The 13,236-nt window shown below is 49.2% G+C and overlaps 1 protein-coding gene and 1 long non-coding RNA gene across 2 annotated transcripts in view; one reads left to right on the plus strand and one right to left on the minus strand.

Moving 5' to 3' along the window:
• Window positions 1-398: 398 nt before the first annotated feature.
• LOC139818766 (uncharacterized) overlaps window positions 399-13,236 on the minus strand; it is a 236,510-nt gene continuing 223,672 nt past the window's right edge. The window contains exon 6 of the mRNA XM_071787654.1: window positions 399-7,053. Coding sequence (XP_071643755.1) covers window positions 3,214-7,053 — 3,840 coding nt within the window. The 3' untranslated portion in view covers window positions 399-3,213. The remainder of the gene's footprint in view (window positions 7,054-13,236) is intronic.
• LOC139818767 (uncharacterized) overlaps window positions 7,063-13,236 on the plus strand; it is a 150,383-nt gene continuing 144,209 nt past the window's right edge. The window contains exon 1 of the long non-coding RNA XR_011733512.1: window positions 7,063-12,137. This is a non-coding gene — a long non-coding RNA (uncharacterized lncRNA). The remainder of the gene's footprint in view (window positions 12,138-13,236) is intronic.

Genomic DNA, 13,236 nt, shown 5'->3' on the forward strand with positions numbered 1-13,236 from the left:
GATCTTCTTTCCGCGAAAACGAGGTCGACCCACGTTAGAGCGCGCGTGGGCGTGGTGAAATTTATTTTTTTCCCTCGTTTTTTATTTTTGCACGCGCGGACGTATATCTGTTCCTGTCGACGTCCCGAAAGCTCGATGAAGTGCTGCCCACTCTTTCGTCAAGGCGGAAACAGAGATATAAATCTAGATCACCTGCTCGAGCAGCATATTTTTTTCCCAAAAACCTTTCTACTTTTCAATCTAAATATTAAATTTATACTTTCCATAAATAAATAACAAACACGCACGTGCTACGAAGCTGCATTTTAGATTGTTATCGACAATGTAGCACCACTATTTCGGGAATAATAACGGGATAATAAAAGATCAAAAAGAAGAACGCATGTACAGCGGGGGGATTAATTTTGATAGGTATTTATTTTCATAATGATGAGTGTGTTTTTTATAATCGATCTATAATATACATCGTAGCATTCGGTTTATACATAATTACAATTGTAAATCTCGCTCGCTCTTAATGCGTAATAGTAGTAGGGTTTCGTCGTGTGTGTCGCGGGAGAAGAGGGAACTTTGCTCGCTCTCTCGGGAGGCGGAAATGCAAAACGTAGGATCGAAGGCTCGTAGAAAAACGCGTTCCGCGTCTGTTTTTCACGCGTACGTGTACGTTCCCGAAGAACATTTCGCGCGCGCGCGCCGCGACATCGATGCGCATCGCCAAATTATATTCATATATATATTCATTTATTTATATTTATTTATTTATATATGTATAGATACGAAAATAAAGTATATATGTACAACCAAATCGTCTCGTGGGAGAGGTTCGCGCTCCCGTTTGAATTCCGAAATTGATTCCGGGTGATTTCTTTCCTCAACGTGTAACGACGGGAGCGAACCTCCGGCACCAATTGATTCGCCACGTAAAAACGACAACGCGATTTTACAAGTTCTAGAGGAGGAAGTTACGCGCGGCAGTGCCCGCTACTGGCCGCTCGGATACAATGTATTGATGTACATGTGTACGTGTGCGTATGTATTTTTGTGTATGACTTTGTCTCGTGTGTGTGTGTGTGTGTGTGTATGCGTTTTGTGTATGGGATTTCTAGGGAACAATAAATAAAATCTATCTATTCTCATTTATCTAGCGCGAGACGCCGTCGCTTTGATTTGCTGGTCGATCCACTCGTCTATCAATACCGAACGCCCGACCGTCCCCATCCTTTCAGCCTTCGAGCTCTCGAGGGTGCTCCCTCTCCTTAAACTAAGATTGCATTTCCTTCTAGCTGCCGTTGTCGCGACATGACACACGTCGCCCTCCTTCCCTTCGACAACGTGCTCTCTCTCTCTCTCACTCACTCTCACATTTACAAAACTAATCGTCGTTAACCGCATCGCGTCGGGCGCGCGTTGGTAGAACTTAGTCATGATATAGTTTACGCATTTACACCGAAAGGTACTAGGTCTGTTTATTATATACAGCGGTAGTAATTGGTTACTGGTTAAATAGTGGCGTTATTCGCTAACGTTACGTTATCACAACGATGATGAAATTAGCCCTTCGGGGACCGGGGACTCAGTCCCGCTCTTCTCTAACGTTTTCGTCCTCCGTTCTCGCCCCCTCCGACGACCCTCTCTTTCACCCCTGATTATGTTAAGTTAACCCCCGACGATCGGACAGACGAAACAACACGCGGCCATCGAGGGTTCGACGGTTCGCCATGCTCCGTCGTCGGTTTCTCGGCGTCGCGCTCGTAGAAGAAATGATCGCACGCCACGCGAACGTGGAGATCTTCAAAGTCAGGCAGTTTAGTCGACCAGTCAAATCCTGAACTTTTATGCCAGCCAGTGCTTACAATGCGACTCTTCATAACAGTACGAAAAGAGATATATTGTGGATACGTTCGCGCGCTGCACCGTGCGTTCGCTCTATACCCGGCAAAAGGTTTTTGAATAAAAAAATATATATGTATATAATTATATATATTTATACACGTTTTTATATGAAAACACTTTTACCGGATGATTAAATCAAGAGAATCAGAAGTCCCATAAAATCTTTTTCCAAAAATTTTCAGATTCTGTGTTTTCATCCAGCAGACTTCATGAACAAAGGTTTCAATGCTATTGCACAACACAATTTTTGTTTTTGCAATGAAAAAATAATTTTAATATATTTTTACATATAGTACTCCCGAATCTCATACTACTTTTTTTTAGTGAAGAAAAGTTATTTAAACATATAATTATGTTCTAGTGTATTATTATTCTTCCATGATTAAAAACATTGATTTTACAATTCAATAAAAATTCAATTCATATAAAAATATAGAAATAAGAACTTTTTTTATACAATTACAATAAAATTTAAATAAATTAAATAAATAAGTTATCCACAAAAGTGAATAAATAATAAATTGTTTCTCCTTTAAACATTACAAATAATAAAATATTTAAGTATAGATTCTAATTTTTCAATTTTAAACTAAAATTATCTAATTTTACTCAAAAAGCGAAAATAAGTTTGTGTTATGCTATGTGTTTCCGCGTATCATTACAAAAAAACATTCCAGTTCAAATAAAAATCTATAATAATCGTTTGTTTCTTTTGAAAAATTTAGTTCGTCAAACGTATGCGGTCTTCAAATTTCTCTTGATTTAATAATTCAACATCATTATTACGAGTTTAAAGATTGATGCTAGTTCACATAATAGTTTGCATGTTAGTCCGATTAATCGAGCAAAATAAACCGGCAGCAATTCAGCGCGCGACTACTACCGTCGTTTCCGACAACGCACGAAATCGAGATTTCCAAATTGACTAGATTAGCCCAACAACTCGCGTGTTGCGTTCTGACGTATAAGTCTGAGAAATGGGAAGAACTGGCAGGCAGATATTACCGCATTGGAACTGGCTCGTTTACTCCATGGGCAGGCGTTGATCAACGAGACCGCTTCATGTCGGCCACGTTGATGGTTCGATCATTCTGCACGCACTCCGCTCGATATTGCACGTTTTTACGCACGTTCGAATGGAACGTTTGAATAGGGGCAACGAGCGTGCCCCGTTCGTGGGGAAGACCGCGTCTAGATCTGCCGATCCTAATCAAAAACGAGATCATCGGTGATCGATCGGCCGAATCGAGTCGCCGAGTTAAGATTTTGGCATCACAGTAGAGGATAATAATCGTGTCTGCGGCCGCAGAACGAGATCGGTCACGAGCCGCTACTAGAGGACAAGATCGGCAGGTCACGGTGAGCCTGAGGGTCCCTGGAATGCGCGTCCCGTACGGCCCGGGAGCCGAAGACCCGCTCGCACCCGGGTACGGTGCACCTGACCTCCTCCTTGCGATCGTCCGAGCCCGGCGAGGACACGGGCGAGCCTGAGACGGACGCGTGCCTGTTTCCCTGCTCCTGGGTCAGTCTCGTCAGGTGATTTAGATGTTGATGGGTGAGGCCGTTCAGGCCGGCTAAGTGAGACGCGAATGAGGACAGACCCGGGAACGTGGCGCCGAGATGCGGCGGCAGCAGGAGCGGGTGCGGCGGTGGTATCCGAGCTGCCAGGTCGACCGCGGATGGCAGTCCGGGTGCTAAGGGATATGCACCCAACGCGCCGATACTAGCATCCGCGTAGAGTCTTGCCAGAAACTCGTTGTGCAGCAGCGGATTCATCTGCGAGTCGTCGACGCGCGGTGACAGGCTCGGCGGCAGGCTGGAGGAAAGTGGTGGCGGGCTCGACGAGGTCGATAGCAGTTTCCGGTGCAGGTTGAGATTCGCCGAGTGGCGATCGCGAGATCGTTTCGAGGGAAAGGCCGCGTTACAGCCGTCCACGCTGCAGCGATGCATCAGCTTGAGGTGGACGTTCTGATAATGGGTCTTTACGCCGAAGTGATTCTGAAAGACCTTGCCGCAGGCGGTGCAACGGCGCGGATTCTCACGGTCGAGCGGCACCTCCTGGGTGCTGACAAAGCCGCCGTTCTCGTAGCGCGCGTACGTGATCAGGCTATTGTCCGTATCCATGGCCGCTGTGGAGGGTGAGGCGCTGGATGAACGAGAGCCACGTGAGGAGTTGTCCATGGTGATCTCCTGGTGGGTCGTGAGGCTGATAGGGCTGGTAGAGCCGCGGCCAGACCTCGAAACCTCCCGCTGCGTCTCGGCGTACGGCATCGCGCATCGACCCTGCGACAAGGACTCGAGTTGACGCAAAGTGTTGGTCGAGGAGTCGTGGGAGAGGTCGTCGGCTGTCGTCGGACGGCTGTCGACCGAGCTCGGGGCACGGGGGGGATCATCGGGACGCTCACCTTCTTGATTGCGCAGCGCGTCGTCCACCTCCTCCTCCTCCTCCTCATCCTCCTCGACTTCCTCCATGGGCTCATCATCGTCGTCCTCCTCGTCCTCCTGGTGCACCTCGTTGCTCGTCGGCCTTCTGTCCTCCTGCGTCACCTCGGCGTGTTCCTTTTTCGCGATCGTCTCGTCTTTCACCCTCGTCGTCGTCTCGTCGCTTTCCGCGCTCAGTCGTCGATCTTTCAGTTCCGACAACGTCGCGTCAGGATCCTTCGTCGTCGTTGTCGTTGTTGTCGTCACCGTCGTCGCCCCGCTCGATGTCGTACTCGACGACGGCGCGTTGTCGCTCTTTGGTTCCGGGGTAATCTGCCGTTTCGGAGACTTAACCGAGCTCGCCCTCGAACTTAAGTCACGCGGCTCGTCCTGAGGTAACTCCTCCACGTTGTCTTGAGAGGAGAGTGTGTCGCGTCGATTGCTAGCTGCCACCTCGCGCTCTCTGTTGCCGACGTCCGGAGAGCGCGAGTTCGACTCGCGATCGTGAAAGCCACCTTTTTGATTCTTTGGTGAGCCGGGAAGCATCTTCCGCTCCTCCGCCTCGAGCCTCGACATCGACATGTCCTCCGGTTGATTTTGAAAATCCGCTATTGGCGCGACGATGCCGTCCGACAGACACCGCCGTTGAATTCGCTGCTCCTCGTCGTTGGAAGAGTCGCCATCGGTGGACGAGGAGTGCACTTCCGCCGGCACAGCGCACCTCGTGGGATGCTGAGATTTCCTCTTGCGCACGCCCCGGCTGTGGAAGGAACTCGAGTTGAGCGAGTGCTGGTTCACGGAGAAGGGCTGTTGGTCGATCGTGCCCATCGAATCGTTGTCCTCGTTGCTGTCGGGATTACTGGCGATGTCTTCGTCGGCGATGTCGCCGAAGTAGAGCTTCGGCCGCTTCGCCAGACTGAAGTCGGCCGGCTGCTCGTCGTCGTCGGCACGCTGCAACCTAGATGGCAGATTGCTGGTCTCGTCTTCTGCGACTACGACGATACCGCCGTCGTCGTCGTCATCGTCCTCTTCACCCTCTGGTATCATGGACGACGCCTGAGTGGACGGCGAGACCGCGCTAATGGACGCGCCGCCACCGGAATACGAACCTCGCGCCATTGTTGTGGTCGTGATCGCCGCGACGCTCGACATCGGCACCGGCATCGTCGTCGAGGCCGTGGTCGTCGACAGACACGTGTTCGACATTCTTTGCTGCAGCGCATCGTCGTACGGTCTACCCTGACCAGCCTGCGACGACAAATCTAGATGCTTGAAGTCTAGCGCGCACAGCGACGCCGGTGAGCGGAGATCCGGCGGCGGTGTGAGCAACGGAAACGTGCCGAAGGGCAGATGATTCAGTCCGGTAGCTGGTACTGGAAGTCCCACCTGCGGCGGCAGTACCAAGGCGTGCGCCATGGACGAGCGACCGTCGTGCGGTGAAATCTTGCGACGTAGATGCGGCGAGTGTAGCTTTGGATTCGGATTCGCGGAGTGTCGGTTGCGCGATCTGCGCGAACTGAACATCATGCTACAGCCCTTGACGGTGCATTGGTGCATCTCGCGCAAGTGCACCGCGCTGAAGTGGATCTTCAGGGCGCCCTTGTCGCAGAAGGTCTTCAGGCAGACGTTGCATTGCACGCGCTTCTTGCCGGTGGTGGGATTGATGAAGGGTGTGCCGAGGTTCGGCGGCATGTTCGCGGCGGCGCCCCATTGGCTGCCCGGTCGCTTGCCCGGAGAGTGCGGTTTCCTGCCAGGTATACCGGGCGGCCTGCCCAACGGTGTGGCCTGGAGCGATAACGGCGGTGGATGCCGTTGCTCGGAGGAAATCCCGTGCTTCAACATAGCGGAGTCTCGTCTGCTGAGGTTCAACGCGCTGTCGGAGTTCTCATCGTCGTCTTCGTCCTCCTCCGAGCCGAAATCGCTGCTCTTCTCGCCGCCGCTGTGCACGTCCCCGGGCACGGTAAGTCCGCCGCCGATGCTGCCGGGTGATTTGCCCATCGGTGGTGGCGGGAAGTGCGTTGGAAAGCTTGGTGGTAGCGCCCCGGAAGAAACTGCAACCGAGAGTGGATGACCGAAGGTCAATGCCGACGAAGAGATTGGCGCGACCGGCATGTGCGGCCTCTGCAGTTGCGACGCCGCGGACGAGTGATGAGGCGGACTATGGGGACTCTGTGGATTCCTCATGGACTTTCGATTTTGCAGGATCTGTTCCGCGGATGGGGGCGGCGGCGGTAACGGCGGGAACGCCGGCAGTCCGAGGGTGCCAAGCTTCCGGAAGTCGAACGGCTGCATGCTCTGCAGCCGATTCAATGGCGATACCGTTAGATGCGAGTCCAACGAGCGCGGAGGCGAGTTCGCTCTGCTGACACCGCCGCCGGAATTCCCCGTCGACGAGGAGTAGTGCTTCTGCGCCGTTGGCGACATCGAGGGATGCGAGATCGACGACGACGACGGCGGCGGCGGCGGAGGTGGTAGCGGAGGTGGCAGCCGGGAACCCGGCGGTGGTAGGCCACAGTGAAGCATATGCAACGGAGGTGGCAGATGTGCTAGTGGCATCGTCGGTGGCGAAGGTCGTCTGCTTGGTGACATAGCATCCGTACCCGGCGTTCCGGCGGCCAGCAGCAGCTGCTGCACAAAGGGACGCGTCTCGGCGAACCTGAGGAACTGCTGCAGGACCAGCGGTTCCTCCTCAGCCGAGCAGATACTCCATCGGTCCAGCACCGGGCCGTTCTGCGAGTCCTGCGAACAGAAGACGAGAAGGATTAAACTTTTAGAACTCAAAAGAATCGTTCCGTCGACGCGACGAGATAATTGCAGCGACTTATTTAATTGTGAAAAATTGCGTTAACAAAAATTACACTAATTTATATAAGTTCGCTTGTGAGAAAATTAATCAAAATCAATTAAAGTTATTAGTTATAAATTTTTAAAACTTTTGAGCAGAATTTGTAGTATAATAGCGTTTTTCACTGGCAGAGCTGGTGCGCATTCAGTGTACATTAAAGCCGTCGTACACAAACCAACGTAAAGTGTATGTTTAATATAAACGGGTTAAATCATGAAATCCTCAATATTCTTTATTGCACTGTTTGGTAAAATATGTACTGGGTATTTTATCAGTCGAAATATTTGCATTTTACTTTAAATATTAGAGATTAAATCAGTGTACAACGGCTTTAATGTGCGCACTGATTGCGCACCAGCTCTGCCAGTGAAAAACGCTATAAAAGTGTGATAAAATAAAGGACAGAGAATTTTTCCGAGGCGGTTTCCTACGACATTCTTCGCGGCGTTCGTAAACCGACGGTATACTCAAGATTACACTGTTTAGCCTATGCGGGAAATTACGTAAATGCGCAAATCACGCGGTAAAGAACACGCGATATCGTCGATCAATTCGCACAATTGCCGACGGTGGACGGGGAACGTTTATCCTTATTCGACCGTAATTACACGCCGCGATAAAAAAAAAAACGCTTCCTATATTGTCAACCGTAGAAGGTCACGCGTCCCGTTCGCGTTCCGTTACTTTTGTGAAATGGAATGCGCAAAAAACGGCTGATAAATAAAAAGGTTTGATTGATGACGCTTAATGTAGCGGGTAATTAGTTCTGCTTCGCCTGTTAGCCAAGCGAGATTGCACTTAAACGCGTTAAGGATTTAACCTTGCATCCCGACGGATATGTATACACATACTCTCGATCTGTCTTCCTCTCTCGCGTACCCAACTATTAACGATCCGCTTTTTGCGGATCGAGTTTTAGCGATTTGTCATTATGCTGCGCTGAAAACCTCAGCGACATGAATAATCTGATCTCGCGGCAAATTCCAGTCAATCTCAGAATTAATTTTATGTTTCGCTGGAAACTGAGAGCCTTCGTACAAAATTGATGCTCGTATGAAAATATAGAGATTATCGAAAATGATAATATTTGGTGTTGAGAAATGTGTACAAAAATCTTTCTATGTGTAAGTGCCATTTTAATTCGTTCGTGCGATTTCTTTTGTTTCCGCTGGGTAAACGTTACTGGAAAACCGGATGTTCCCTGTTTCTCCGTCGCGATTTCGCGATCGTGTTACTCGACAAAGGTCAAACTTTTCGTCTCGGCCTCTCTCGGTGAGATACGCATCCTGCCGAGAGGAACATTAAATCTAGCGATACGCTTTCGACGTTTCACACGGACGTCACGTATCGCGCTCGTGTGGAGTCACGGCTTCTTATAAATTCAGGGTGGCCGTGTATATAGAGCGCAAGTTTGTCTCTTTCTCTCTCTCTCTCGCTCGCTCTTTCTCGCCTCGCAGCTTGTATATTTACGCATTCCGACGGAGCTCGACGTAACGCAGGACGCCCAGCGCCGCGACGCTTTTCGCGCTCGCGTCCAGTTGTATATTTCTTCAAGCACGCGCACGCGCCGCCGTGTATATCGCACGCACACGACCGGGAACGAGAGACGACGCACTCGCCGGCGGCAGCGGCGGCGGACACACCGCCGCGCGCCGTGTAACCGCCGGCCGACACTCCGGATTCGATCCGCGGGAACGACGTCGTTATTTTTCGCCCCGGGCCAACCGCAAAAATAAAGAATGTCGGCGATCGCGCCGGCAGATATAATAGGCACTGCCACGAAGTTTTTGTTCTCCCTGATAGAATCGATTCGGCGCTGTCATGGTATTCGACTGGTACCTCGGTCTCGCAAAGAGACTCGCTGTTTGTAAAACATTCTTTTTTTTTTTGTTAAGTAAACAGTATCTACAAACCGCACAAGAAACAATACAGTTTCGTATTATAGGTAGTCTAAAATTTTGATCGGTTTAATACGAAAAGAAGACAAGTGGGTCCAAATTGTGAAGAATCTGAGAAGATAGAGTAGTACTTGGAGTATCAAATAGTTCTATTGAAGAGCTACGTCAATAAATCAGAAGATATTTACGAAATATGCCAATATATCAGCAATTAATATGGCAAATAGTTTGTATTCTTCTAAATCGCGCGTTTGTGCGAACGAGAGATGTTCAACAAGCGAATTTAATTTACGAGACACTCACGCACGGTGCATTGGAGACGAGCAAAAATTAATTTTTCATAAAAATGTTAAACGACGCTCGCACACGACAAACGGTGGACGGTATTGAAACAACGCACAGCAGAGGATAATTGAAAGCATATGGAAAGACAATGAATGACGCTCGTAACGTACCGCTACATTGCAAAGTGTAATTTTCCGATTTTTATTCTCGCCGACGGTAATTTAAACCTCACGTGGCGACGACAGCTGCGACCGTCGCGTATGTCGCGTATTATTTTCTCTCAGGAGATCGCATAGATTATCTGCCTGATGAGGCGCGGAGTAATGTCACACCGTTTCTCAGCGTGTCCGCGAAGTGCGCGACACACTCTCTCTTCGTCTTCGTCTCTCCGTGCAATTTCAAGATTTTTTGACGCGCATTTGATGACCGCGAGATATCGTCACGCCGTTTCTTTTCTGTGCGCGTGTTAATTCATCATCTCCCGTTGTCGATCACCGGGCGACAAAATCCGGGCGCCGCAACGGTATCTCGCTCTATTGAAAGTTACGTAAATTGCTTGGCACGCGGTGCTAATCGAACAAGATGCAGGATTTCGCAATTCGATTCCGTTAGCGTAATTTCGTTGTGGCTCGGCGAGAAATACTTTATCCTGTCAAACTTGTAACTTTTCTGAGAGGAAGGTGTCTTCGTTTGGCGAGGAGGTTGATTTTCTCTCTCCTGCGTATCTATCGTGATATAGGCGAGGTTTGAACTCGTCGAAATTACAATCGTCTCGATTTTTGCTTGAAAATTCGTGTCGCTCTTCGTATCATCATCACGAGATCTTGTAATCGAAAAAAAAAAGGAAACAGGAACGCGTGCTAGATTCCGACGAGAGTCTTTACGTCACGATTTTCTACTTTACGCATTCATCATCATCATTTCTAGCGGCCGTCGATCCTCGAGAGGTGATCTCTCGAAGGCCGAGGATGCTTTTCCCATAGATCCGCTATTTCACGAAGGATTCGACGCGTGTGTGCGTCGCCGTGTATACTGCCGTGGTCCGCGCCATACACACGTGCGTGACGTTCAGGGGTGGAGGGAGGAGAGAAGACTGGAAAAAAAAGGGTTCCGCGAAGCGCTTAAACGCGCCTCTCTCGTCCTTACGTGAAAGGACCCGGGACGGTCGTGTCTGAGAGAAACGCAACGACTACCGTATACCGTGGGACTCGAATTTTAATCCCGCACGCGAATGAGGCCCGCCGCTCCGACAACGCTCGACCTTCCCTCCCATCCCACATCCCGCGCGTCTCTCCTTCTCGCCACCTCCTACAAATTCCGCGGCGTGGAATTTCGCCGTTCCGTGTGCTCCCGCGTGTCCGATAGGACGCGAAATGAGTGTGGGCGAGGTCGGTGTAAAAGAGGTCTCACGACGAGGAAAAGCCAAAGACGGAGAATCCTCATTATAGTACATCTTTCGAATATACACTTCAATCTTAATAATTACAGTAATAATAATAATAGAATTAATAAGAATAATTTAATGTTAAAAAATTAGAAAAACTTCTCACGAATAGAATTTAATATTTAAAACCAGGAAAATCTCTTCCGACTTCTGCGCTCTGCTTTAATAAAAAACTTAACATTCAAATGAAAAATTATTCTCTTTTATAGATTAAAAATTATCCGGTGTAAACAGAATTCAAATCCTAAAGCTCCGTATCTGAAAAGTTTTATTTCGAACAATGTATTGTATACAATTATTTTGTAAGAGAAGAACAACCCGTTTATTAACAAGATTAAACTTTTATTAAAATATACATTCGGTTTGGAAATATCGACAATATTGAAAGACTCTCTTGTTTTCCGGCGTGTAAAATCACAGATTTTTAATCGAAACTTCGCGAGATAAATACGCGACGATTACACCGAGTGCGAAACGTATATACGTTCGAAGACCACCTGCGTTGTTTAGAAAAAGCTCAAGGTGCCTTTAATTAAATTCGGATAGGTGCACAGTTAATTTAAATCACAACGTGCGTCTGAGAGTGCTTCGCGGAGACGTGCACGAAAACGCGACGCGCGATCCTGGGAACTTTGGTGGCTGTGGTACCCGGGAATAAAGGAGGCGTTAAGAACAAGACGCGAACCATTACCGCGTTATTGCATAATAGATAATTACGAGAGCCGGAGAAGTAAGATAAACCTCGTTTTACTTGCTCGCTCATTACGTTTCCCTCAAACCTCGTGTCCCGCGCGTACGACTCGCGTAATTCTCGCGTCGTTCACGCAATTCCCTGTATCTGTATATTGTTTACTCTGTATCATTAGTCGTCAATTGATAACGAGACTGTTATCGTTAAGGAACATTAAAAAAAAAGAAACGATCGACAAGTTGCACCAAGAAAATTATTTAAATGATGGAATTCTTCGAGCGCCAATTAATTATTTTAAAAAATCAACCGCGCGATTTAGATTCTGGAAAAGTTTCAGTTTTTTGGTAAATTAAGAACAAACAATTTGCAATTTACGAAAATCATTAATTTGTTAGATATAACGACGCTGATTACAGCCCGCGGTACGTGGCGCATCGGCGCGGATCCAAATCGTTCCAGTTGGTGGCGCCATCTGACGGCGCGGTGACCGGCGCGGAGTACGACGCAGTTTGGTTTTCACCGCGAAAGAAGCGGCGGCGGCGGCGACGGCGATCGGCGCGATGGCGAAGGAACTTCGTGGAGCGGAGGAGGAGGAAAAGGAGGAGACGGCGGCGGCGGCGGCAATGGCATCCGTGACTGGACACTGCATATGATTTCACGGTAAGTGGGCCCTGTCTTATTCGTGGGTAGAAATCGTAAAGATCTCGGCGCTGGATATCCGCCGCTAAATTGGATTGCAGCTACCTGCGTCTATCCTCCGTCCACCTCTCTATCTCTGTCCCTCTCGCTCCTCTTCCGCGTTTGTTGTCCCCCTTGACTCACGCTCCCTCGCGCGCTCTTTGTCGCGGGGCCGCGGCAACTGCGCCGTTTTATTTCGACTTTATACTTACGCGCGCGGGCGCGCGCACTCGTTAGCGACGCGACGATCGCGAGGAGAAAACCCGTCGGTCGCCGGCACGGTCGTAAAACGCAACCGCGACGCAACCGCCTCGGAGTTTCACCGGAGGCGCGACGAGGAAAGCCGGGAAAATGGCGCCTTTCGCGGCTTCGTCCGACTCGCGACTCGGACGCGAGTTTTTTTTTCTCATTAGACGTTACAGACGCGCGCTACGTGCGCGCTATTTAGCTTTAATAATATATCATAATATTTCTATTACATTTTAGCCTCCTTGATGTACAAAACTGTCAAAATATGCAGATTTGAAAAATTCCGCCTCGACGGCGCGTCAACTTGTACTCGCAAATCTCGTTGAAGTCTAAAGCTGATTCCTGGAATCGAAATTTCTCGATTAAACGTGACACTCGCGATTCCTCGTCTCCTCTGACACCGAACATTATCTGGACAACGTTCAATCTTGAGCGTTTGGAAAAAAATATGCGATAAGAGGACGAATTCTTACGCTACGTTCGAAGCTGACAGAGGAAGTCCCGTGAATAGCGCTTGCATCACGCTCCGCCAAGATGATAATTTACAAGGGCGATCTCGAAACTACGTGCGATACGCAATGCGCGCGTTGATCTATTTTCTGCTTGCGTCATTTTTGTTCCGAGCCTCTCCGGCGTAACCACGCACAAGTCTCGCGGCAATACATCCGACATACGTGACACTCCGTTAAACAGCCGCGGCGAATAATTTTCGCAGACATTAATCGTTAACGTATTGACAAAACTCGCTCGAAACGCGGGCGCGGTCGCGTTCACAGCACGCCAAACGTGCATCGTGAATGCGTGACAAACCGAGGGCGAGAGCGAGAGAGAT

The sequence above is a fragment of the Temnothorax longispinosus genome, chromosome 9 (assembly GCF_030848805.1).
Source record: "Temnothorax longispinosus isolate EJ_2023e chromosome 9, Tlon_JGU_v1, whole genome shotgun sequence".
NCBI lineage: Eukaryota > Metazoa > Arthropoda > Insecta > Hymenoptera > Formicidae > Temnothorax > Temnothorax longispinosus.